Source organism: Sus scrofa, chromosome 3 (assembly GCF_000003025.6).
Source record: "Sus scrofa isolate TJ Tabasco breed Duroc chromosome 3, Sscrofa11.1, whole genome shotgun sequence".
Lineage (NCBI taxonomy): Eukaryota > Metazoa > Chordata > Mammalia > Artiodactyla > Suidae > Sus > Sus scrofa.
The window spans coordinates 86,328,543-86,355,798 of NC_010445.4; the positions used below are offsets into that span (position 1 = coordinate 86,328,543).

The following is a 27,256-nucleotide window of genomic DNA, read 5'->3' on the forward strand; positions in this document are numbered from 1 at the left end:
AGCATTCATTCCCCAAATTAAAATTAAATACAATATACTATAATGTTGATATCCTTGTCTTTTCCCATAATTTTTCAGCTTAAGCTACCAAGCAATAAAAGAGTTTAAGCAAGTTATATCACATTAATTTCTGGACCTACAAAAATTTTGCACTGTGCTTTAATTTTTTCTAAAATTTGCAGTCTAACCAAAAATAAATTTGTTAGCAAAAAACAGCTTAACCACTACAACAACCATTGTAGTTGCACATCTAACAAGAACCTACTTCTATAGAAGGATCGACATATTTACCTGGCAACAGGTAAACACAAAATGAAGGCTGGGTTAGTAACGTGTGTTGGGTGGCTTAGACTACTTGGAGGTACAAAAACTTGTACCATCAGCAAACTAGAAGTGAATAAAAAAAATGGTAGTTCCTGGCAAACTGATTGAAGAAAGTATTTTAACAGCACTAAGGTAGGTGTAATTTTTATTAAAAACAACAACAACAACAAGAAAACACTGCAAGGTAGGTGGGTAGCTGGATTAGGACAAAAATGACCTTGAGTAGAAATACAGCTGGTGTGATGGTTAATTTTATGTGTCCACTGACTGGCCAAAGGGGGTTCAGGTTAAACAGTATTTCTGTGTGTCTATGTGGATGTTTCTGGATAAGACCAGTACCTGAATTGATGGACTCAGTAAACTGTCCTCCCCAAGGTGAGTGGACATCATTCAATCCTTTCAGAGCCTGAATAGAACAAGAGGCAGATGCAGGACACAAGTGTCTCCTTTTGTCATGTCTCACTGACTGAGCTGGGACATCTCATCTTTTTGCTGCCCTCAGCCTGGGATTTACACCACTGGTTCCTCTAGTCCTCAAGCCTCTGGACTTGGACTGAATTCCACCACCAGCTTTCCTGGGTCCCTAGCTTACAGGTGGCTTAGTGGGACTTCTCAGTCTCCATAACTGTGTAAGCCAATTCCTTATAATAAATCTTTTTTTCTGTTTATGTATATGTATATCTATATCCTACTGGTTCTATTTCTCTAGGGAATCCTGACCAACACACACCATGCAAAGATTTCACTCCAACACACCTCTTAAAGCTGAGCCTGTCTACACAGGAACAAACTGGCCACCAGCTTGTTCAAGTTCAAGTGACAAGTGGGACAATAATCTGACCACCTGGTACTTTCAGGCCTCTGCTTGTTGTGCCACTGAGGAGGATGACCACGGTGAAATATTTCTCAGGACTCTTTTTCTACTGTGTGTCCAAACGTGGCATAACACTTTCTAAGGAGCTCATAGGAGTGACAGCCAGGAAGAGAAACTTTAAGACCACTCCCCTCCACTCATGATAACTACTTCCGAATTCAGAGAGTCCTATTGTCATACACAGGTGTCCTCTTGGCATGGACCTTCTTAAGTCTAATTTAAGATTTTAGAAAGTGGGGAATTGGGAGTTAAAGATGCAAACTATTGCCTTTGGAATGGAGAAGAAATGAGATCCTGCTGTATAGCACTGAGAACTATATCTAGTCACTTAAGATGGAGTATGATAATGTGAGAAAAAGAATGTATACATGTATGTATGACTGGGTCACCTTGCTGTACAGTAGAAAACTGACAGAACACTGCAAAGCAGCTATGATGGAAAAAATAAAAATCATTAAAAAAAAGAAAAAGAAAATGGATGAGGAAAAGACACCATACCTTATCCAAAGCATACATAGCAAACACAGGCCCATCATGAGCTTTCACTGTCTTTAGCAGTAGAATATCTTTCCAAATAAAAATATCTCCAGTAGCTGCTCCTGAGAACACTAGATCTTCCATTCGTCCGTAAGAAACACACATCATTGTTTCCAATTTGCCAACATTTCCAAAGATTCCTCTTTTAGAGGTGAAGCCTCCACCTGGAGTGGACCAAGAGTGTGTATTACTTTCTGAAAAACTGGTACCGTCTGTGAGCATTTAGAACAACTACCTTCGATGAAAAATCCAGTTTATGTCTACATGATGTGTCTACATAAAGATGTGTATTAAAATGGCAGAAGACATCATAAACAACAACATTATAAAAGGTTTTTTTTTTTCTCCTTCATGCATTAATCCAGTGCTTGTTGAATCTCCACCTTTTGGTGGGCACAGTGGTCGGCACTGGAGTAGAAAGGTGAAAAGAAAGAGCTCCTGCCTTCAAGAACTTCGAGTCTGGTTGGAAAGAGAACTTAATATGCATCTCTAACCTAGGTTCAGTGCCAGCCTCGGCCAGTCAGAGGAGGGCATGACTAAGTGCCCCGGGAGATAGGTTTCTCCATGAATGCTGACCAGGGAGAATAAAATGAAATGCAAAATGTAAACATATTTCATATGTATTTTGCCTCGATTTTTATCACAGCAACTTTGGGGTGAGAAAAACATATCATTATATAGGAGTTCATCAGATTTGCCCCTTAGATATTCACATTTCCCTGTTTTCTGATTAGCACTGAGAAACCCAGACTCGCTCCAGACAACTGTATGCAGACTGGCTCTCCACACATGATGGGCGCCATTACCTTTTCTTTAAAAGCAGAGAACAATGAAACAGGAAACCTTCTGTTTTATCCAGTATAAGATTGGGTTTGGTACCAAGGCTGATACTAAGAGCTCAGAAATAATTCCAATAGTAGGTTTGGCTTATTAGTGAAAAGAATAAGGTATCATTCCATGTGTTGTCCTGCTTATTTTTTGGGCCATATCCATGGCATGCTGAAGTTCCCAGGCCAGGGACTGAACCTGCACCACAGTAGTGGCCCAGGCAACAGCAGTGACGATGCCAGATCCTTAACCTGCTGAGCCGCCAGGGAACTCCTTGTCCTGCTTATTTACTCATCCTTATTATCAACATTATATCTGCATTTGTTCTGACCACGTACTACGTGTAGTGTCAGGGTTTAATTCTCGTGCTAAATTCAGGGATAAGTAAAAGAATCCTCAAAATACTGAAAATTTTATTCTCCCAACCAAAAGTGATTATTTTCTGCTCAGCAGTCCAATATAATCACTATTTCCAAAACTGATGACTAAATATAAAAATATTTTCACAGCAGAACATTTCTGAAAGCTTTCTAGATATTGATGAATATGCATAGCATCATATAGAGTGTTCTGCATTTCACAGCTCAGACATTATTTGGGAGAGAACATCTTTTAGGCAGATTTTAATTTTAGATTGCTGAGATAGGCTAGGTAGTGGTGGTGGGCTTTTTGTTTCCCCAGCTGGAGTAAAATTTTCAACCACGTAAGTGATAAATTCAAACAACAGTACCTGCTTGTTGCCAGAATTTGATGTGCTTGATCCCAACGGTAACCAGTTTGTCAACATGGTGTGGGTTACACTTTACCACAAATATCTTCTCCTTATGTCCTCTGTAACAGACAAATAGGAAAAAAATTCTAGTTTTGATGAAAACACTGCTAGAGAGTTTTATTAAAAGCATGCATTTGGTCTAACTTTCATTAAGCACATCTAACAGGACTAAACACTAAAATAAGATTAGAAGATGATTTAAAATACACATGAGGTCTACATTAAAACAGTGAGCTTTGGTTTTTCTTTGCATGTTTGAGCCCTTTTTTCTTACCCTACCATTGTTGCCAAAGTCTACTTAATTATGCTTTAAACAAATTAATGAAATATTTTAATTATTATTTCATTATAATGAAAAATTAATGAAATGAATCAGAATGTCTCCATAAGACAAAATTAACGCTACCGCCATAGAACTGTAATCCTTGGGAAATAGAAGTCTTATATAAGAGCGGGGAGAAGGAGTTCCCGCTGTGTCGCAACAGGATCAGTGGTGTCTGGAGTGCTGAGACGCAGGTTTGATCCCGCTCAGCATAGGTGGTTAAGGATCCAGCATTACCACAGCTGTGGTGTAGGTTGCAACCATATTTTGGATCTAATTCCTGGCTTGGGAACTCTATATGCCATGGGGGCAGCCAAAAAAGGGGAAAAAAAGGAGGAATAAAACATTATAAAAGTATTAATAGGAAGCTTCAAATGTAATACTCTTGCTGTTAAACAGAGTTTCAGCTAGACCTGTATTTGCACAAAACTGAAGCCCCTAGCTCACAGCTGTGCAGAGAGAAAGGATGTCCTCAATTGATTTAAGGTACTTAGGATGCTGTGCACTCAGAAATGTAAGTTTATAACCCCAGAGGCAAAAGGACAAACACAAAAGTGAGGCCTAACTCTCCCAGACTTCAAGAAATATTACAAAGCCACAGTCATCAAAACAGTGTGGTACTGGTACCAAAACAGACAGACAGACCAATGGAACAGAATAGAGAATCCAGAAATAAACCCAGACACCTATGGTCAACTAATCTTTGACAAGGGAGGCAAGAACATAAAATGGGAAAAAGAAAGTCTATTCAGCAAGCATTGCTGGGAAACCTGGACAGCTGCATGCAAAGCAATGAGACTAGAACACACCCTCACACCATGCACAAAAATAAACTCCAAATGGCTGAAAGACTTAAATATACGACAGGACACCATCAAACTCCTAGAAGAAAACATAGGCAAAACACTCTCTGACATCAACCTCATGAATATTTTCTCAGGTCAGTCTCCCAAAGCAATAGAAATTAGAGCAAAAATAAACCCATGGGACCTCATCAAACTGAAAGCTTTTGCACAGCAAAGGAAACCAAAAAGAAAACAAAAAGACAACTTACAGAATGGGAGAAAATAGTTTCAAATGATGCAACCGACAAGGGCTTAATCTCTAGAATATATAAACAACTTATACAACCCAACAGCAAAAAAGCCAATCAATCAATGGAAAAATGGGCAAAAGACCTGAATAGACATTTCTCCAAAGAAGATATACAGATGGCCAGCAAACACATGAAAAAATGCTCAACATCGCTGATTATAAGAGAAATGCAAATCAAAACTACCATGAGATACCACCTCACACCAGTCAGAATGGCCATCATTAATAAATCCACAAATAACAAGTGCTGGAGGGGCTGTGGAGAAAAGGGAACCCTCCTGCACTGTTGGTGGGAATGTAAACTGGTACAGCCACTATGGAGAACAGTTTGGAGATACCTTAGAAATCTATACATAGAACTTCCATATGACCCTGCAATCCCACTCTTGGGCATCTATCCGGACAAAACTCTACTTAAAAGAGGCACATGCACCCACATGTTCATTGCAGCACTATTCACAATAGCCAGGACATGGAAACAACCCAAATGTCCATCGACAGATGATTGGATTCGGAAGAGGTGGTATATATACACAATGGAATACTACTCAGCCATAAAAAAGGATGACATAATGCCATTTGCAGCAACATGGATGAAACTAGAGAATCTCATCCTGAGTGAAATGAGCCAGAAAGACAAAGGCAAATACCATATGATATCACTTATAACTAGAATCTAATATCCAGCACAAATGAACATCTCCTCAGAAAAGAAAATCATGGACTTGGAGAAAAGACTTGTGGCTGCCTGATGGGAGGGGGAGGGAGTGGGAGGGATCGGGAACTTGGGTTTATCAGACACAACTTAGAATAGATTTACAAGGAGATCCTGCTGAATAGCATTGAGAACTATGTCTAGATACTCATGTTGCAACAGAACAAAGGGTGGGGAAAAAATGTAATGTATACATGTAAGGATAACTTGATCCCCTTGCTGTACAGTAGGAAAATAAAATAAAAAACAAAACAAAACAAAAAACAAACAAAAAAACCAAAAGTGAGGCCTGATTGTAGGCCTGGCATTTCCCAGTTTCGGGGAAACTGCTGTTTTAGAGTATAAAATAATCAAGTTAGAATCTAAGGATTTCAGAGCTCCTGTCGTGGCTCAGCAGAAATGAATCTGACTAGTATCCATGAGGATGCAGGTTCAATCCCTGGCCTTGCTCAGTGGGTTAAGGATCTGGCATTGCTGTGAGCTGTGGTGTAAGTTGCAGATGTGGTTCAGATCTAGCATTGCTATGGCTGTGGTGTAGGCTAGTGGCTGCAGCTCTGATTAGCCTCCAAAAGCCTGGGAACCTCCATATGCCAAGACAAAAAAAAAAAAAAAAAAAAAGAAAGAAATCTAAAGATTTGCTGTTCTTAATGGACTATTTGACTGTATTCTCTGGTAGATTAGGACATAACTTTCATTAAGTAAAAGAAAAGCAATTAACAAAAAGAACATAACTGACTAATCTCCCTTATGAATATTGATTACAAAGTCTTAAATAAAATACTCGCAAAGACAATCCAACAACACACTAAAAAAATAGTACATTATGACCAAATGCAAGGGTGGTTCAGTAAGGAATCAAATAGCACAATTTATATGAAAAAAAATTATGTTACCATTTTCACAGAGGCCAAAAAGGCATATGACAAAAAAAAAACAGCAAAACCTAACAGTCACATGTGATTAAAAAAACACTCAACTAACACTCAGTAAAGTAGGAATTAATGGATGCTTTAGAACTATCTCTTAGACTTTTACATTTTCCTGCAGTTCTTGACTCTCATTGAGAAACCCACATTCATTCAATACCAGCTATACACAGACTGGCTCTCCAGATTTTATATAGCATTATTTTTTCTTTAAAAACAGAACATGCTGGAACAGTAGCTTATTCATGGTGTGTTCATGTGCATGTGAACTCAAAAGTTAGATTCTTAATTCATTCCCAATAAAGAACGAGATGATTACCACTACCATTTAACACTGTATTGAACATATTACCTAATGCAATTAGACAAGATCTTAAAAAATTAAAAGCATGTCTACTTGCAAATGAAATAACTATGTTTAAAAATTCAAAATAAAGTAAAAACTGCAACAAGGTAATTTAGTAAAGATGCAGTATATAAAAATGCAGAATCAATAGCCTTAATGTATACAATACACAGTTGAAAAAAAGTAGAAGAAATAACTTTATTTATAAACAACAAAAATACCAAGGCATAAATTTAATAACAAATATACACTATATATAAAAATGAGTAAAATAAACACCCTCACATCTGTAAGACAAAAATAGACTTTAAAAAATGGAAATATTCCTGTTCTTGGGTTAGAAAACTGAATCATAAAGATGTTAGTTCTCCTAACTTTGTTATAAATTCAACTTGATTCCAATAAAAAGAGCATTTAGTGTCTGTTTGTTCTTTAATATGGAGTTAGACATCATGATTTTAAAGTTGTTATGGAAGAATAAAACAACAGTAATGTCCACGAAATGGCCAAAAAAACTCTGAAAAAGAAAAACAAAGTGGGAAGAGTAGCTCTCCTGGATACAAAAGCAACTTATAAAGCTTTCATAATTAAAACAGTGTGGTACACATATTGACTGACAAACAAATGGCAAAATAGAAAAACTAGAAAGAGACCAAAACGAATACTAAAATGCAGTATATAATAAAGACAGGTCCAAATCAATGAGGGAAAACCCAAGTATTTAAAATAAATCATGTATGTTACCAAATGCTGGCAAGGATATGGAGCAATGTGAAATCTCATGCATTACTTGTGGGAATGCAAAATAGTACAGCTACTTTGGAAGACAGTTTGGCAGTTTCTTAGAAAACCAAACATATTCTTACCATAAGATCCAGCAATCATGTTCCTTGGTATTTATCCAAAGGAGTTGAAAAACTTATGTCCACACAAAAACCTGCTTATAGATGCATACAGCAACTTTAATCATAATTGCCAAAACTTGGAAGCAACCAAGATGTTCTTCAGTAGGAGAATAGATTAAAAGAAACTGTGGTACATCTAGATAATGGAGTGTTATTCACTGCTAAAAAGAAAGGAGCTATCAAGCCATGAAGAGACATGGAGGAAATTTAAATGGATTTTACTAACTGAAAGAAGCCAATCTGGAAAGTCTACATATTGCATAATTCCAACTAAATGACATTTTGGAAAAGGCAAAACTATGGAGATAGTAAAAAGATTACTGAATATCAAGATAGAGGGGAGGGAGGAATTAACAGGCAGAACACAAAGGATTGCTAGGGCAGTGAAACTGTTCTGTGTGATACTATAATGGTAGATGCATGTTACAATACACTTGTCAAAACTCACAGAATATACAATGCTAACAGTGAACCCTAATGTAAACTGTGGACTTTGGGTGATAATGATGTGTCAGTGTAGCTCGATTTACTATAACAAATGTAATAAAACATTTCACCACTCTGGTGCTATATGGGGATTTGAAGGAGGCTGGGGTTGTGAATATAAGAGAATCTATAATTTCTGATCAATTCTGCTATGAACCTAAAACTGTTCTAAAAAATAAAGTCTATATAAAAGGGAAAAGAAGAATGGTGTTTAGAACACCTTGATAGCCATATGGAAAAAGGATAAAATTGGATCTGTTCCTCATAATAGATACTGGGATAAACTGCAAAATGTTTACAGATCTAAATGTAAAGATGAAGCCATTGCAGATTAGAAGAAATTAAGAGTGATTTCCTTTCAACCTGAGAATGGGAAATACTTCAACTATGTCTCAAAATCTTGAAATGGTAAAGACTGATAAATTTGACCACACAAATGTTAAAACCATGGCATGATGAAAAACATCATGGCAAACTCAAAAGACAGATGACAAACCGGGGAAAATATCTGCAATAGATACAATGGACAAATAACTCCACTATTTAAAAGACTACTTCCTGTGTGAAATGTCTTTCAGAAAAACCAATGGTTCATGAGGAAAAACTCTTATTTAAGAAGAATTACAGCTAATATATAGATATACAACCAAGAGAAATCAAACACATGTTCACTTAAACCTTGTACACAAATGTTGATGGCAGCATTATTCATAACAGCAAAAGAAGGAAATAACCCAACTGTTCATCAATTGATGAACGTATACATAACATGTGGTAGGATCCACACAATACAATATTATTCAGCGACTAAAAGGAATGAAGTACTGCTACATGTTATGATGTAGATGAACCTTAAACCATTATGCTACATGAAAGAAGCCAATCACAAAGGACTTTTTCATATTGTTTGATTCTGTTCATATGAAAAGTCCAGAACACAAAAATCCATAGAGACTGAAGGCAGATTAGTGCTAATGAGTATGAGGTTTCTTTCTGGGGTGGTCAAAGTGTTGTGTTCTGATACTAGACAGTAGTAATGATTGCACAACTCTGTAAATATGCTAAAAAAATTGAACTTTGTTTTTATTATATAAGTTTTGAGTATACAGTATTATAATTTGACATTGGTATACTACAAAGTGAGCTGTACACTTTCTGGGTGAATTGAATGGTATAAAACTATTATTAAGAAAAAAAACTGAATGCGAATCTAATTAAGTCTATGGATCTAACTAACCATTTATAGGAAATGCAGTAAAATGCCTGATATGCTTTCCTAAAGACTCAGTCAAGTTTAATATGTGACACATTCTACAGGACGAATGACCCGGATCCTCAAATGCATCCATGGCATGAATAAGGTGGGAGGGGGGACTGCTATAAAATAAAATACCCTTAAGAGAAAGAACAATCAAATATAGATGGTATCAGGAACAAGTAGGACAGAGAGAAAAAGTTTAAATAAAAAGAGAAGAGAAAATGTGCTTAACACAAAGAGGAGAAATGAACCAGATGATCGTAAAAGACATTGAACATCCAAAGTTTTCTATATTGGAGGAAAATCCCCACAGCTCCTAAGTCATTAATATAAACTTTAGAGAGAAGATGCTAGATAAAACTGAAATGAAAACTGAGAACAGATATCACAATTTCCTACATAGAAAAGACGATTGTTTTGTTTGCTTGTGTCTATAGGTCAAACAGTTAAGACAGTCAAATAGTTAAGACAGAAAAGTCTTTTTTTTTTTTTTCTTTTTTGAGAGCACATTTTAGTTTATCTAATTTCTTGGTGTCATAGAAAGACCAATGTTGTTTCTGTTGTAGCTAAAATTCTAAACTGACTAATGATGGGACATAAATGTTTAGCCAATGTCAATACCTAAACAAAGAACATGCATGGAGTACTGGTTATTTTTCCTTTAGACACTTGTTAAACTTGTAGGGAAGTTGCCTATAGCTACGTATGTCTGAGTGTGTATGAAAAACAAAATGGAAAGAGTTTCAGGTCCTACACTGAGGGACTAAGAATGTAGGACAGTCCATATGCTGCCCTTACACAGGACAACTCCTCACACCTGAGTCAAGTAATTTACCACTCTGGGACACATCTTAAACTTTACCAGAAAGCACAGGGGAAGAGGAAAGGAACGCACAACTTCCAGAAGCCAAGGGCAGCTGCATGCCATGTGAGCTGGTTTTCAGATCTTCTATTCAGAACCCTTTGCTATGCACTGAGGCCCAGTCCCATGTGTGTGATTTGGTTTCCTCTTTTGTGTGTGTGTGTGAAGACATCCCACAACTGGAAGACTGAATGAACACTTGATTTAAACCTCTTCTCCAAAAAAGATTTAAAATGGCTTACAAGGAGTTCCTGCTGTGGCTCAGTAGTAACGAACCTGTCTAGTATCTATGGGGATGCAGGTTTGATCTGACCTCACTCAGTGGGTTAAGCATCCAAGTTGCTGTGAACTGTGGTGTAGGTTGCAAATGTGGTTTGGATCCTGAGTTGCTGTGGCTGTGGTGTAGGTTAGCAGCTGTAGCTCTGATTTGACCCCTAGCATGGTAGCCTGGGAACTTCCATATGCTGGGTGCAGCCCTAAAAAGCAAAAAAACCAAAAAAACAAACAAAAAGGATACAATATAGAATAATATAGTATAAGCTGGGTAACACTGAGAAAAAAGGGCAATGATACATTGGTGAGTGGGGGAAAAAAGGGAGTTACAGAGCAGTATACATAGTACTCCATAGAAATAAAAAACGTACTAACAGAATATATACTAAAGAATAATGGGAAAATGTTAGCCATGGCTATAGCTGTGTAGTGGAATTACCAACAATTTTCGTTTTCTTCCTGGTGCTTTCCTGGGCTTTCTAACTTTTCTAGAATCATGTATACAGAGGAACAAATTACTAAACATTATTTTTAAAAAGAGGTAACATTTTTAAAAAGGAAAGTGAGAAAGTTAAGGTGTCAACTTGGTATGCAGGGGACATAATATTCACAAAATGTACAGAAGGGTAGGACCCTAAAAGAGGTCATGCAGTGGAGCTAATACAGAAATGTAGATTCTGAAGTTCTATGTACCTTCTCCATGTGGGCCTGTGTTTTGACCCTAAGCTTTCTAACAGCCTGGATACTTCACATTAACCTTGGAAATACTCTTCTTATGCACCTTGGTCACTGGACCTTTTGCCTAGGATCCTCACTATTTAAACTTTTTGTCTTTTTAGGTCCACACCTGCGACATACGGAAGTTCCCAGGCTAGGGGTCGAATCAGAGCTGTAGCCACTGGCCTATGCCACAGCCACAGCAACGCAGGATCTGAGCCACATCTACAACCTACACCACAGCTCACAGCAACGCCAGATCCTTAACCCACTGGGCGAGGCCAGGGATTGAGCCTGCATCCTCATGGATGCTAGTCAGATTCATTTCTGCTGAGCCACGATGGGAACTCCCTAAACTTCTGAGATGAAACATCAAAAATAATTAGTCACGGTCCCCCAGGATCATGTTACTGGTGCAATGGAAGTCCAAATAAAGGGACACAGAGGTACCTGATGAATTATCTCATTGTGTTCTGTCTTGAGTGACACTGCTATCAGGTCATTTCACTATTGCCCACGAGAGCTTGGCCTTGGTTATTAAATGGTTTACTTGTATATCAGACTAAAATCTAAACAATCTTTAAAAGGAAAAAGAAAGACTAAAAAAAATACTGGTAAGAGGTGACTAAAATCATTCATGAAATTAGCTAAGGTGCAAAGAAACTGTGCAAATAGACTGGATCAAGTCTCATGAAAAGATCTTCTATGGGAGGCAATAGAACTTCTCTACTTTTTTGGGCTGATGAAAATGTAGGTTCACTTAAACATGTTCACAAGTGAAGGGTGGCTTCTGAGTGCAGTGCTGTGCAGGGGGCACATGTTACCTTGGGTAGTGGCAGCAGCACCAACCAGGTCCCCTGCCGCGACGGGGAAACCTCACACACTGGGTGATGGGCACTAATGGGGAACATTACCTGCTAGAACCACACAAGCTGTGGGAAGCAGGTTTGTTATCAAGCCTTGCTGGTGATGATGCTGGCAAGGATTGAGTTACAGAAGAGCAAAGTGGGGTGTGGGGGGAGTCGCTGAGTCGGCCATCCTCTGAGAGTAAATCAGACCCTTGGAGGGGCTACGATGACTCCTGTAAGTCAGTCAAGGGTGACTCCTTTTGTTTTGTCATTTCTTTCATGCCCCTGTTTTTAAAATTTCTATCTTCCCAAGCACCCTAACTTCAAGCCATAAATAGAATTTTAATTGATTTGTTTGGTTACTTATTTACATACCTATTTATGACTGTTAATATTATCTAAATAGGTAGTTGTAGAAATAGATATGTAAAAATCTAGTACTCCTCCAAAGAACTTCATCCTTGACATTCCTTCTTGGAAAGAGCACTGGCTGAACATTACAATGGCAAAAATGTTCTCTGAGGGCATTTCTTCAGGTGTCTTCTTTGGGGAATGTGATATAAGGCGAGGGAGCAATTCCAAAAACAAATTAAACTGGTAAGGTAATGATAAGTCACTTTGCATTAAATAGGAGTAATACTATCAAACGTATCAAATATATACTTTAAAAATAGTAACACATATTTCTCTCTTCCATGTCTAATCTATCAATGTTTCTGGCATACAATAGGTGAGCCACCCACAGTTGCAGAGGTATTTTTAGCTGGAAAATTGCATTTCTGTTACCTTTGAAATGCAGACATGTGCTTTTCCTGAAATGATCTGTAACAAGTGTTATCAGAAATAGTAAAGCAAAATTCAGTGTATTAACCTAGGAGGAAAACAGTCCTGAGTTGAAGCCAAATGGGAGTACTAGTGGGGAGGGACACATCTGTGAGGAATAGTAGAGACCAAAAAAAAAAAGAAGCCACTTGGGTAGGCATGTCTAGGAGCTGCCATTTGCTGCCAAGAATTCCATCTGAATAGCAGTCATCAGAAGAGCTCCTTTTTTTCTCCTAAGATGGTCAGCTGGAGTCTTCAAGTCTCCATCTGCTCCTCCTCTGAGTCTCCAGCAATTTACAGACCTTCATTCATCAAATCACATTGCCCAAACCCACTTTTTTCCTATTTAATATTGTAGAGGAAAACATCAATTTAAAAAGTGAACATTGGGGTTCGAAGCCATTAAGTTGAAAATGATTTTAGAGTGCAAGGTAGAAAGGAACTTGGTTTAAGCAGGAAAGAACTGGTAGAGAGGGTAAACCTATGACATGCCTTGGGCAACAAACTGTATTGCTGGGCCTTGGCTGCCAAATATTTTGACCTCTCACAGAGGCCGGGCAAACAGCTAAGCCCAATGTAAGCAGGAGTGGAAAGCAATGTTCAGACTGAGGGCTGATTCAGCAGGGAGGGAAGCTGGGGTAAGGGAGGACAGGTGGTCTATAAACAGCAGTCGGTCTTGGAAAGTCTATTTATAAGATGCGGAGATTAGGGAAACAATTTGCCTGCTTTGAAAGCGAGTGGCAGATGCTCACGATGGGGCCTCCTTTCCTGCATGCCACGGCCTCATGACAAATGGTACTTCTGACTCCAGTGACATTGACAATCCTTCACCAGATGCTAAGACAGTAGAAAAACAAGGGGCAAGGCCCAAGGCTGAGAAAAGCTGCTTTTCTACTGCTGGTAAAAAGCTTGGATATAGATAATGCATACATTACTAAAAGCAAAGTGATGAGTAACTCTCTGGAAAGGATTTCAGAATTTTCCAATTCCCCCAAACAAACATTAATTCCTCTAATGTCACCATGAAATATTACAGTATATTTTCATTTAGATGTTAGGCTTTCTCTGTGAATTCTACCTGAGTTTGATGAGGAAATCTTACCAGAAAATGCAAACTATTCACCTTGACTGAAGTGTGGTCATCGGCAGGATGCCGTAAGACCTCGGCAGCTTCTTACCTGGTGGTGGCTATCTTTTCTCCCTTTTTCCAGTCCCAAAATACAATACTGTGAAAATCGTCTAAACCAACCGACACCAGACATTTTCCATCGGCTGTATGAAAACAACACAAATGCCAAATGACTCATTTCTTCAATGAAAAATCAAAACATTTTACACACTGTTGAGAGGAATAAGCAATTCACCTTAAGAATATTATTTAGTCTCAAATACATTAGAAGAATCACATGCTGAAGGGATCTCACTGAATGAAATGCATAACTAGTAATAGTGGAGTTTCTTAATATATTAATAACTGGTTGCTGAATTAAATTGCTGATCCAGAATATTAATCTGAGGCCCAGGGCCGAGAGGCACTTCTCAGGTAAATTAGCAAAACTGTGTCTGTTTTGTGGCAGACAAATTTCATGACATTTACTGGAAGAGCCATTTTACTTTGTGGCTCCTCATCTATTTTCGGCTCTAAAAAACTGGGTTCTGTTTAACCCTCCAAGAAAAGAGTGTTATAGAAACTAAATTTAACTTGGAAAATTCTTTCAAAAGATGATTTTATAATTTAAAAACATCTCATTTCTTAGTTTCCCTATTTCCAATGTAATATGCTTGTTGTAGGACATTTAGAAAATATGGATAAAGGACATTTTTAAATCATCCAAATTTCTAGGCCTACATTTGATCTTGTCAGTTTCTCTACATAAATGTGCTTTGAAAAAAATAAGGCCAAGATGATAATGAACAAACTATTAGTTAATATTTTTTCTTGTTATATGATTAATATTTTTCCTTAGTATTAACTAGTATTTGTAGTATTCATCTGTGGTTACTACAACTTGTACAAGTTGTTTTCCAAAATTAAATATATATATATGATATATATAATTGATTTTTAAATCAAAATAATTCATTTGCTTTTTCCCTTTAAGACTAACGAAGGAGTATAGTCAATAAGTCTTTCCTTTGCTGGCTCCTCACAAAGCTAGATTCACAGGAGAAGCATCTGGGGCCTGCAGTTCTTCCCTAGCTTGGAGTGGGCGAGGTGACAGGTGGCCAAACTTACGGAGTCTCACTTTAGCAGGGTGTCTTCTCTGACTACAGGGACCACTGACACGAGGGTAAAGAAACATGAGTGTGTAATAAACTGCTTCCCCACAGACTACTCATTATTTCAATTAGTATTTTCAAGGGCAGGCCTCAGGTAGATGCCCAACGTGGGTAAAATAAGGAAGTCTAGTCAAATTGGAATTTCATATAAGCAGCAAATAATTTCTTAGTATAAGTATATCCCATGCAATATTATACAGCATGCAATTATACTGCATGGGACATACTTGTACTAAGAATTACTCGTTGCTTATCTGAAATTCAAATTTGGTTTGGCCTCCGGCATTTATATTTGCTGTATCTGGCAACCCTCTCCAAATGCGGGTTAACTCATACTCAACCCCTGAGTGTCCTAACTTGTGCCAGAGGCGCTCCCCCAACCAAACGGGAACAGCAGTCTGCTCCATTTTTGGAGGAAAAGGACAGTAAGAGAAAGGAAGACCTTGGGCTTGACAGAGCAAATCTTTCCCAAGACACTACTTCTGCTAAGTGTGAGGAAGGATGTGAAAGTGACATTAACCCTTTCAAGCTCCTAGACTACAGTATGAGGTGAAGACATTAACACTGCTAAAGTGATAAATCACCACTAGGTGATTTCTATAAACAAGTATGTCTTCTGACTCATGATGAACCATATGTCCTAATGCTTAAATGTTATCAGGTTTTAAACCATGCATGGTCTCTTTTCACACATTTGGGAGAAGGAACTGTGATTACTTCCTGCTCAGTACCAACAACATCACTTCCCTGTATCTCTTGGTGTGGCCTGGCTGTGTTGCTGTATTAGCATGCCTCTGTACTTGGTGATTTTTATTGGAGACTTCTCTTTCCCTTTTTAGAGCATAAGCTCATATGTAAGACTTATAATACTTATATCACATTTTCAATGTGATCCTCCTACTGAGCTGATTTTCAATGAATTCTGGTGATACTGGTGACATAAGGAGTATAAGGGAGATAAAAATGGAATGTGCCTATGGATGGTATGAAGTCAAGGGGAATGCTCTACATTACATAACGATGAATTTTTAATCAAAAACACTCCACAAATATTGTCTTTTTTTGCGTTTTGTTTTGTTTTTCGTTTTAAGGGCTACGCCTGTGGCATATGGAAGCTCCCAGGCTAGGGGTCGAATTGGAGCTGCGGCTGCTGGCCTAGGCCATAGCCACAGCAATGCCAGATCCGAGCTGCATCAGTAGCCTTTGCCACAGCTTACAGCAATGCCAGATCCTTAACCCTCCAAGCAAGGCCAGGGATTGAACCCACATCCTCATGGATACCAGTTGGGTTCTTAACCCAATGAGCCACAACAGGAACTCCTGCAATTTTTAATTTCATATTTTGTTTTCTTTTGTAACCTGTGTAGCTATATTAGTATGTCCTTCTTAGAATGCAAATATCCACATATTTTAAATGATAGGGTGTTTTTTTTTCTCCTTACATTTTATGAAGCAGGCCTCAAGGTGAGCTGATTATTTTTATTTTGCAAGGCCCTGTTGGCTTATCTTCATAGTTATATTACCTTCCTATCCCAGTTTGTGACGCTGAGTAGCAATGAGGTAGCAGTACAAATCCAGAGGTGCCTCGACAATAATCCCTCTCCTTTAGGATGGTGACTTTTTCTTGATTCTGCAGGTGTGGGCTATTTCTATATACCACACAGTTTGGAAATATAATTGGCTACCTTTAAACTTTTTTTTCCTAGTTTTTATTTCCCCTCACAGAGGTTTGACCTTAGCTTTGAAAATCCATTGTTCCTTGACCATTTTGTTGGAGTTTTTTGTTTTCAACCATATTTTTAGAGTTGTCCTTTCAAATCTTTCCAGTCACAGTATGTATTAATTATGGATATTTTGTGACATAGTCCAGAAATAATTCTAAGGCATTTAATGTCAATAGCAAAGGGCAAATTAGAAAGAGAAATATTTTACTCAGGCAATTACAGATTGGTCCTGTATTCAGGGCTCATAAAAAATGCATAGGTTTTTGGGATAGAAACACAATGAAATCAAGTTAGTCTTAGAGATGCCCTTGTGGAAGTCAGTATTATTCAACAAAGGTTTTTAAAAGTATGAGAATGGTATTTAGGCTAGAAAATATTTATGTGCCTGAAGCTTTCTCTTTCTAATTGCTTTCGATTCATGTGGAAGCACTCTGCTGACTGCAAGCACAATAACAAAGATGGCTCTGTTTTCCCTAGATAGTGTTAATAAATTCACAAAGTTAAAGAGTTGCTCAATTAAGTGACATCATATAAATTAACTCCTTCTTGTTAACATGATTTAGAGATATGGATTATGTTGTTAAAAACATCTGTGATTAAAAATGTCTTCTTTTTTTTTGCTTCGGAAGAGTGGCAAAAATAATGTAAATTCCTAGGTATAATGACTTATTTGTTGTTTAGTTTTCACATCGTTTTCCTGCTTTGTGTATCCATGACAACCCCTTTCTCTAATTTCTTTCTCTATCAGAAGCTTTCCACAATACCTCCCCAAATGAGCAGACTTGTAAGAAGAGGTGCATGTGGGGATACTGAGGCACATAGATGGGGCCACCAGCTAGATGATAACTTGCTGGTGCCCTATTTACATGGCTAAACAGGGAAATCAAAATAATCACCTTTCTCGGCATTTTAAGAAGAAGGAGTTAATGTATATGATGTCACTTAATTTCTGTAAGTATCTAAAAGAAAGGTAGTGAGGAGTTTAAGTCAAAACCTGGAAGAGACATGAGTTCTCAGAAATGCAGAGACCAAGTTACTATATGCCAACTTATTGCTATTAACTTGTCTCATAATCAATGTTTTTGATCAACATTCCTCTAATCTCTTCTCCAAAGATCTTTAACACGAGGTAGTTCTTCTGATTTTTCTAAATTTAAAAACCCAAAATTTAATCAACCGTATAACAAAAATTATCTGATGATTATTAAATTCTGTTTATATTATTCTAAATTTCCTGCCACTCTGTTTATACATATTTTACTTGAAATAGTCAATAGATGCTGTCTTGAGTTCCACATATTTTCTTAACTTGATACATAGAAATGTGTATGAAATATACATAGTCCACATACTTGTCATTTTGAATTATAGCTTTTATTAAACAGTGTCAAATTGTCTGCTAGAATTGAGTCAGTCCTGCAAAGTTGCCAAAAGTATGAATATATTAGATTCTCTATAATATAGTACACATTTAGATTTTATTATTTTAAATAATGGCTGTCTCACTACTCTTCTACAGTAAACATTTATATAATTTTTAATTAGGTATACACATATATACCCACCAGAAAGTTAATTTTAGGAAGAGGACAGACAGTTCAGCATCAAAGAGTGGAACTTAAACAAAAAAAGCAGAAATCCATTCACACCTTCGGAACAGGACCTTATTCGACTCAAATTATAGTTTCATTTTAGATTTTACTGCTTTATCAAGGACACTTGGCATACTTATTTTAAAATTGTGTGTCCATTATATAGAGGATGGATAAACAACAAGGTCCTACTGTACAGCACAGGGAACCATATTCAATATCCTGTGATAAACCATAATGGAAAAGAATATGGAAAAGAATGTCTTATATAAATGAATCACTTTGCTGTATAGTAGAAATTATCACAACATTATAAATCAATTATATTTCAATAAAAATTTTTAAAAGTTGTATGTCCATCAAACTTCTGGAAGTTGAGGACTTTGTATTCACTGTGTGTTGGATGTGTTGCCTGGATCTTCAACTGGCAGGTGATAGCCAAGTAGTTCTCCCTTCCTTGCTACTCACCTCTTCTTTCCCTGACATGCCCACAGCATAGAGTAGGGGTTCTTTAGCCTTGATTTTTACTAATTCAATAACCATACTGAATAACTTCTAATAATGATATAACAGCTCGGATTTGCATAATAGTTTACAGCATATGAAAATGTGCAGGTGATACACCCACACTGATCTGCAACATGTTACTGGTCAGAGAATAAAGATTATTTTTGTTCAAAGATGGTCTAGTAACAGTCGTGAAAAGGCAAGACAAAGGGCATTAAGTAAAACCTCATTCATTCATTTATCTGTTCATTCGTATTTTGGGAGTAGCTTCCATGCGCAGAGCACGTCAGCATGTGTGCTGGGGAATAGTGAGATGAGCTCTGCTGCTCGAGAAGTTTACTGTCTGAAAACGGCATCGCAACTTTTGCACCACGTGGACTCTATCAGGTATCCAGCAATGACAACAATGAGCTAAAGGATGAAGATGGGATAGGTCATTTCTCCCTGGAAGGATGGAGGGAAAACTTTTAGCTTGGCCTTAACGGATGGCAGGACTTGAATAGACACATGCGAACCACACAAGCAAAGGAACACAGGCAAAAAGAAGGACAGGCATGCATTTAGGTACTACACTCAGGTAGATGTGAAGGGGCACAAATGGGTTAGTGGATGAATACACTGCAGAGGAAGGTTGACACCAGATCATGGAAGGCCATGAATGTCCAACCAAGGGCTCAGCCCTGAATTAGTCAGCCAAGGGGAATACACATGGTAGCAATGTAACTGCACTTCCAGAAGACTTCAGAAGTGGGGTGGATGGACTGGAGGCAGTAGAGGTGGAATCTGAGACCAGCATAATCACCTGGGCGCAAATGAGAGGAGGTTCGGGAGAGTGGAGAGAGGCTCGTAAACGGTAAGTGGGGGTTATGAAGTCACAGAATTGAATGACCAAGAGTGAACAGACTGTGCATATTAAACATTTGAATGGAATTTAGAAAAAGGAAATTATAGAATCAGTTTTCTGTAGAAAGTTCACAAGTTTTTTCTACAGATCTAATACCCACAATTGGGATTACTAAAAATTTCTAGGTAAAAAACACTCTTCGTGATAGGCCCTCATTCCTCATTTAAGCATAAAGACACAGTCTTACTCTAAAGATAATTATTTTCATAGCATTGTAACAGCGCTGTGAAAGATAATTATTTTCATAGCATTGTAACAGCGCTGTGTTCAAATTTTAAATTAAGGAGATGGCAACTTCAGTTCTATTTTTTCAATACAAAATTTATTTCCAAAACACCAGTGTTGTAAAGTGGCAGAGGATTTGCAGCCCTCCCTCTGGTTCTTTATATTTTAAATCGCAGGTGCTGTGTTCCCACTTATTTGGAGAGATGAAATTGATGTTCTGAGTCACTGCCAGACATTTGCAACTAAGTCTTTCAACAGCAACAGCTGCTCTGGATTTCAAATCTCTCAAGCAAATGCAGAAAACAGTGTGAGCTCTGGGTAATGACTTGAGACAGAGGAAATGAGAAAGAGGAAAAGAGGTGTTGTCTACAGGCCACATTTTTGGCAAAATAGTCACATATCTAGTTTCCAGTCTAAGACTGGGGAGCAGACGTATTTTTATTTGGTTTAGTCCTTACAAGCAGGACTAAACTAAGTAAAAGAATATGTTTTTAAAAAACCCAAAGTAAATATGGAATCATCTGTCAATGACTGGTGATAAATTGGCACTTACCTGAAAAATCGAGCGCACACACTCCTCTCTGATGTTGTCCTTTCAACAGCGACAAACACTTTAGGGTCTGCGTGTCCCACACATGAATAGCAGCATCTCTTCCAACCTTAAATAATAGGATGGGTGTTACTAATTACTTATGAATTATACTAAGAATAATTTTGTTCCTTAGAATCAAGTGCTACTCAGAAATCAAAACCCACACACTTGGAGAGGAGGAAGACCCTAAGAAAGCACCTGGTCCAACTACACTGTTTTCCAGATTAGAAAACTGAGGCACAATGTGTCCAAGGTTCTTGTTCTGGCATCAAGGTGGGTGCTGCCAGCAGAACCTAACCTGGTCCATGGATCCCACTTCAACATCTGCTGCACTTTGTTTTTGTTAGTTAGTTCTACCTTTCCCTTCCTGACTTCTCAACTCCACCCACGATTCCAATTCTTGGTCATTTTTTTTTTTTTGTCTTTTGTCTTTTTAGGGCCGTACCCATGGCATATGGAGGTTCCCAGGCTAGGGGTCTAATTGGAGCTATAGCCGCTGGCCTACACCAGAGCCACAGCAACGCAGGATCCGAGCTGCATCTGTGACCTACACAACAGCTCATAGCGATGCCAGATCCTTACCCCACTGAGCGAGGCCAAGGATTGAATACGCATCCTCATGGATACTAGTTGGGTTCGTTAACCCCTGAGCCACGATGGGAACTCCTCAAAACTCTTTTACCCATCTCTTTTACCTGGGCCTGCTTCTTCCCTGGGAAATGACAGTTTCTTGGCTTAACTCTGTCATTAAGGTGACTTCTTGAGGTGACAGAAGCTTCTATCATACCAACTCCCAACCATAGAGAAAACTATAACAGTAAAGTGGTTTTCCTCACTTGTTATATGTAGGGGAAAAAAAAAAACTCTACTGAGTATGATGACTCTAAAAGGGAAAATGGAACATAAAGCCATGTACATAACTGAGCAGAGTCCAGCCAACTCCTACACTGGCCTGTGGAAGTCCAGTTACCCCTGGAGTGGCTATTGGCATACTGTTTTGCCTCTCACTAATTACAGTATTGAGGGTGGTATCTTCTCAGGGGTTTATGAAAAGGACCAATCTCTGGTTTTTCTTTTAAAGGAAGGATATTAAATATCCATGAAGCAAGCATTATCTGTTTATAAGAAAGACAAATAAAGGGGGAGAGTTGGGAAAGTATGAAAAGGCAAAGCCATGATCAATTACTTGTAAAATTTAATGTCAGCTTAATGCAGAATAGATAGTCTAATTTGCAGTTAGAGGAGCAGCAAACTAGTTTGTCAATTAATTGGTCTTCCCTTTTTGAGGACTGTAATCCTTTCACAAATAATATAAGAGCTATGAACTCTTCTTCCTCAACTGCATATTTCTGGGGGCTGACTCCATTCATGCTCTCAATTTCATCCAGGGGTCGCATGATCATCAGGCTGTAAACCTTGTTCAAAGACTTCTACCTCCTGTCTATCAAGTCTCAGGATAGTTAGTTGTCTCATGTTAATCTTTGACACTCATACCAGTAGTTTTTCTTGGAATTTGCCACTTAGATACTGAGGATAATGTGAAGTATTACCTAGAGTTGAAAGTCCATGATAAAACTGAATGAAAATATAATCTATATGTTAGAAGAAAATGGTACAATATTGAAAGTACTGTTAACAATAGTATTGCTTTACCAGTGAGATAACAAATCTGAGTTGAACCAATTCTTTATTTACTGAGTTGACTTCTATCCCTCTCCCTTTCCCACACAAAATGATTGAATACAGGGCTCTGTTTTGATAAGTTTTTCAATTATAGACTCAGTCCAAAGTATAGGCATTCCAAAATTCAGATTAACATTTAGTTTTTTGAAGGCTAAAATATAAAATAATAAATTAGCTAAAATTCACATTACTTTAAGTTTACAAAAATAACTATACACCATTCCATAAACATTTATTGAGAAACTACGATATATTAAGTTCCGGGTAACCAGTGATGAGGAAAATATATTAAGAATTCATGGTACTTACATTACTTTAGTTTTACCTACTCCTATTCATAGGTCTCATCCTGTTAGAATGAGAATCCCTCACAGCCTTCCCAAAAGTGCTAGAATGTGTTAGCTGATTCTCTCACCACTGCGAAATGATCCAGCATTCACTGCATCTTCAGCTTCCTGCCTCATGTTTATTTCTACCAAGAATTTTTAAAATTTCTTCTATGTAAATGAAATCAAATTAAATCCTCTCCCTCCTTGACTAAGCCCTCATCTTACAGGAGAGATATATACCTGCCCGGTGGCCACATAGTCCTTCACTGGGTGGATGGTCAGGCTGAGAATGTCATCATCATGTCCCAGGTATAGCCTTTGGGAGTGTTGCTGCCTATTGTACACGACGGCAACAGCAGCAATGTGATAGACCACTTCTCCAGCTTGTGTGTAGAACAGATTGTTCCTACAATCATAGCCTCTATAACTGAAACACAAGCCCAAGAAACACAGAGTTGAGTAGGCAGTGAATGAACAGAGCAGAGGTGTCAGAAGGTAGAGGTAACGTGTTAATATGGATATGCACAAGCAGAACCCCAGGCAGCTCTGTAGCTGCCTAGGTCAATGATCTTCAGTGGGGAGATAAGGACCACTGAGGGCACCTGATGAGTTTCTGAGGGGCAAATGAGCACAGCTAATTTTAACAGAAACTGTTTCGAGATCCTCAGCTACTGTATGTGCTTTCTCTTAAAACTGACCAGTCTGAGAACATACCTGGGCTGAGGTGCAGGTTTTCCTTTCCCACTTCCCCTTTCACAATCACCTTCCTCCCAAGTTAAGAAGCATGCCCCTTAGCCCTCTGGAATCTTACTATGGTGTATTACCCTGGGATGTAAACCTTCTAGGGATGCCAAAACAAATACAAGTGCAATGGATGATGAAAGTGAACAAATCCAAAAACTGAGGAAGAAGTCCTTTTGCAAGTCAAATGACCTCCAATTCTTTGCTTTTAACAAAATTGAAGGGTGATTTAATTGAATTGTCAGCTGATAGATCATTAAACTACATTTTCATGCAATACATCAAAATCATGATACCTATTTTTGACCTATAACTCAAAAGTTTGAAGAATTGAGTGTTGAGAATTGCTATGATAAAACTGCTTCTGTTCTCATCTAAATAGCTGTGAATAAGCTTTCTTAGTGTTGATGTTAAAAAATTAAAAATTGGAATAGATTCAATGCTAAACTGTGTTGCATTCCAGAAATAAGAAATATGTTTGCACATATATCTGAACTCATTGAAAAACTTTTCACATTATTATTATTATTATTTGTCTTTTCTAGGGCCGCACCTGTGGCATATGGAGTTTCCCAGGCTAGGGGTCTAATCAGAGCTGTAGCCACTGGCCTACACCACAGCCATAGCAACACGGGATCTGAGCCGCATCTGTGACCTACACCACAGCTCACAGCAAAGCCAGATCCTTAACCCACTGAACGAGGTCAAGGATCGAACCCACAACCTCATGGTTCCTAGTTGGATTCGTTAACCACTGCACCACGACGGGAACTCCAGAAAAATTTCCCACCTATTAAAGAATTTTTCCAATAAAAATTTTAAGTTTAAAGCTGTTATCAGAATTTGCACTATATTTACGTTGATTTGACCACTTATTTACTACTAATAGTTAAACAATTAAATCTAGAAAAAATGGTTAATGCTCAGAGCAGCACTGTCCAACAGAATCATTATGTCGCATAAGTTTTATAAAATGTTCTAATTGTCACATTAAAAAAATAAAAAGGAAGAGATGAAATTATCTTAAGAATATCTAACCCAATATATCTAAAATATTATTATGTCCACATATGATCAATATAAAACATTTTAGCAAGTATATTCTTTTTTTTATGCCACGTCTTCAAAATCTAGTATATGTTTTCCACACACAACACATCTGAATTCAGACTAGCCACATTTCAAGTGCTCATTGACTGCAAGTAGACACCACACTAGACAGCAGTGAGTGAGACTTACAGCCCCTGGGAATTAAATTTAAAAACTAAACTTACATTTTTTATCCTTGTTGAAGTTATGACAGGGTAATCAATAAAAGACTTAGAAGCATAAAATATTACATTAGAGAAAAATTCATTAGGAAAATTAGAGCAGAAATACAAGTTCATATATATTTTTAAATGGATGGATGAAGGAAATCAAATCTATGCCATTTAGGTTCCACTGGAACCATCCTAAGAAATGATGTGAGGTATTTATAAAATGCTATGTATTATGTTTCTCATAATCATTCAAACTTAGGTTGAAAAAATCTTAGATGTCAACTTAAAGTATGGAAGGTGGTACATAACTTTCAAAATTCAAAATTATTTGGGGTATATGTGAACAAAAACATTTGAAGGAAACATTGACCTGGGGGAGCCAGCTGAACATAGCAGGGGTTGTGGGGATAACGGGAGCAGAGATAGAGAGAAAGTAGTGAAATAACAATGGGCAGCAGTAACATAGGCATCACATCTCATCGCATCCTTGAAATATGAAAAATCTAGATGCACATGCTGAGATGGCCACGGAACACTGAGAAAACCAGACGGAGAATCATAGTTAAAATATTAGCCACAGGTAAGGGCAAACCAGAGAGAATAGCCAGCTCGCATGAGGACAGCACTGAGAAGGGTGACAAGGTGATAAGGTTCATGACAGGCTACCCACCCATGTATGAACTGGAGTTTCAAGCTGTCCTCAGGAGCCTTTTCTCGTTTGAGGAAGGGCACTGCATGGTTTTTCTCTTTACTTTGTTGCTTTAGCTGAGGTAGATCTTCTTTGTAAACCTTAAAGCATAACAGAAACACTTAGAGATTCTTTTTTTTTTCAGATTTCAAAAACATGAATACCTTGACATTCTCAGGAAATCCTTTGTTTTTGAAAATGTAAGAAGCTAAAAATGGTCCCAAGAGACAAAGAAGTGCAATATATAACGTAAAGGTGTCAATTCATCAAGAAGATACAACAGTGGTAAATCTTTATGCACCCAACATCAGAGCACCTAAATATACAAAGTATATATTAACAGAACTAAAAGAAGAAATGAATGTCAATACAGTAAGAGTTGGGAACCCCCACTCTCAACAATGGATTGATCATTCAGACAGGGAATCAAAAAGGAAACAGCAGATGTGAACAATACTACAGACCAAATAAACTATCAAACAAATACAGATTTCATCAATCAGTGGCAGAACACACATTCTTCTCAAGTGCACAAACATATTCCAGGACACATCACACAATAGACCACAACACAAGTCTCAATAAACTTAAGACTGAAATTATATCAAATATCTTTTCTAACCACTATGGTATGAAACTAGAAATAGGTAACATGAGGAAAGCTGGATAAGTCACAAAAAAGTTGAAATTAGCACACTCCTCAATAACCGTGGATCAAAGAAGAAATCAGAAAGGAAATTTGAAAAAATCTTGACACAAATGAAAATGCAAATGCAACATACCAAAACTTTTGGGATAGAGCCAAAAATATTTCTAAGGGGAAATTTTATATCTAATAAATGTGTACGTGAAGAAAAAAGATCTCAGACAAAGAACTTAATATTACACTTCCAAGATCCAGAAAAAAAAGTTTGAATTTAGTTTGGGCACTAAGTCCAAAGATAGCAGAAAAAAGGAAATAATAGAGATTCAAGCAGCAATACATGCAAAAGAGAATAGGAAAACATTAGAAAAGATTAGCAAAACTAATAGTTGGTTCTCGGAAAAGACAAATAAAATTGAGAACTTAAGAGATTGAATTTCCCTTTCCTCTAATGAACAAAACTAACTTGAAATATCTTTTAAATCATTGGGATTTAGAAGAATTCTTTTTAAATTTGCTATTACATTTCTGAAGTAATTTATATCTGGAAAACATAATATTAATTTTCTTATAAGTTAGGAAATTATTAAATAAAATTATCAATAAAATATAAGTAAAATACTTTGTTACAATTTCTTCTAAGGCAAGAAATATCTTAATGATTCTGACATTTACAAACTGTGGGCCTCTTGAATGAGGTGATCACTCTTTGGAAATATCTTTCCTCCATGACCTCAGAGACCTTTCAGATCAGGCTCTGAGATACAAGGCAAAGCTCTTGTCTAATCTAGGACCTAAAATGTGCTGCTGAGAGAACATTCCTTATAATTTAATTCAAATGTAGATAAGTCTTTCGTCTACCATGTACTTATGCCCTACTATCAAGAGATATCAATTTAACACATTTAAATGAAATACAATGAATAATTTCTCATCCTCAAAAGGAAAGTTTTCATTTGATCAAACTAGATAACAAAAAAAATCATGAAATTTTATTTTAAAAAAGTCCCTATTTAGGATTTGACCAGAAATCATTTTAAAAATGGAAGTCAGAAGATGTCTCACTACTGCTTTGTCTAATACAGATGCAATGAACAAAGATTTTAAAATCTAATGACAATTATTTATCTGAATTCACGATGCTTTCACCAGCTCATAAACTACTTTAGAGCACTG

At 37.4% G+C, this 27,256-nt stretch overlaps 1 protein-coding gene across 3 annotated transcripts in view; it reads right to left on the bottom strand.

Moving 5' to 3' along the window:
- The window catches only part of EML6 (echinoderm microtubule associated protein like 6), a 285,579-nt gene that overhangs the window by 77,056 nt on the left and 181,267 nt on the right, over positions 1-27,256 (bottom strand). For all 3 annotated transcript variants that reach the window (XM_021087539.1, XM_021087538.1, XM_021087537.1), the window contains exons 14-19: positions 25,420-25,538; positions 22,987-23,173; positions 20,696-20,801; positions 14,089-14,182; positions 3,294-3,394; positions 1,697-1,899 (exon numbers count right to left, since the gene is read on the bottom strand). In XM_021087539.1, the coding sequence (XP_020943198.1) occupies positions 1,697-1,899; positions 3,294-3,394; positions 14,089-14,182; positions 20,696-20,801; positions 22,987-23,173; positions 25,420-25,538 (810 nt within the window). The remainder of the gene's footprint in view (positions 1-1,696; positions 1,900-3,293; positions 3,395-14,088; positions 14,183-20,695; positions 20,802-22,986; positions 23,174-25,419; positions 25,539-27,256) is intronic.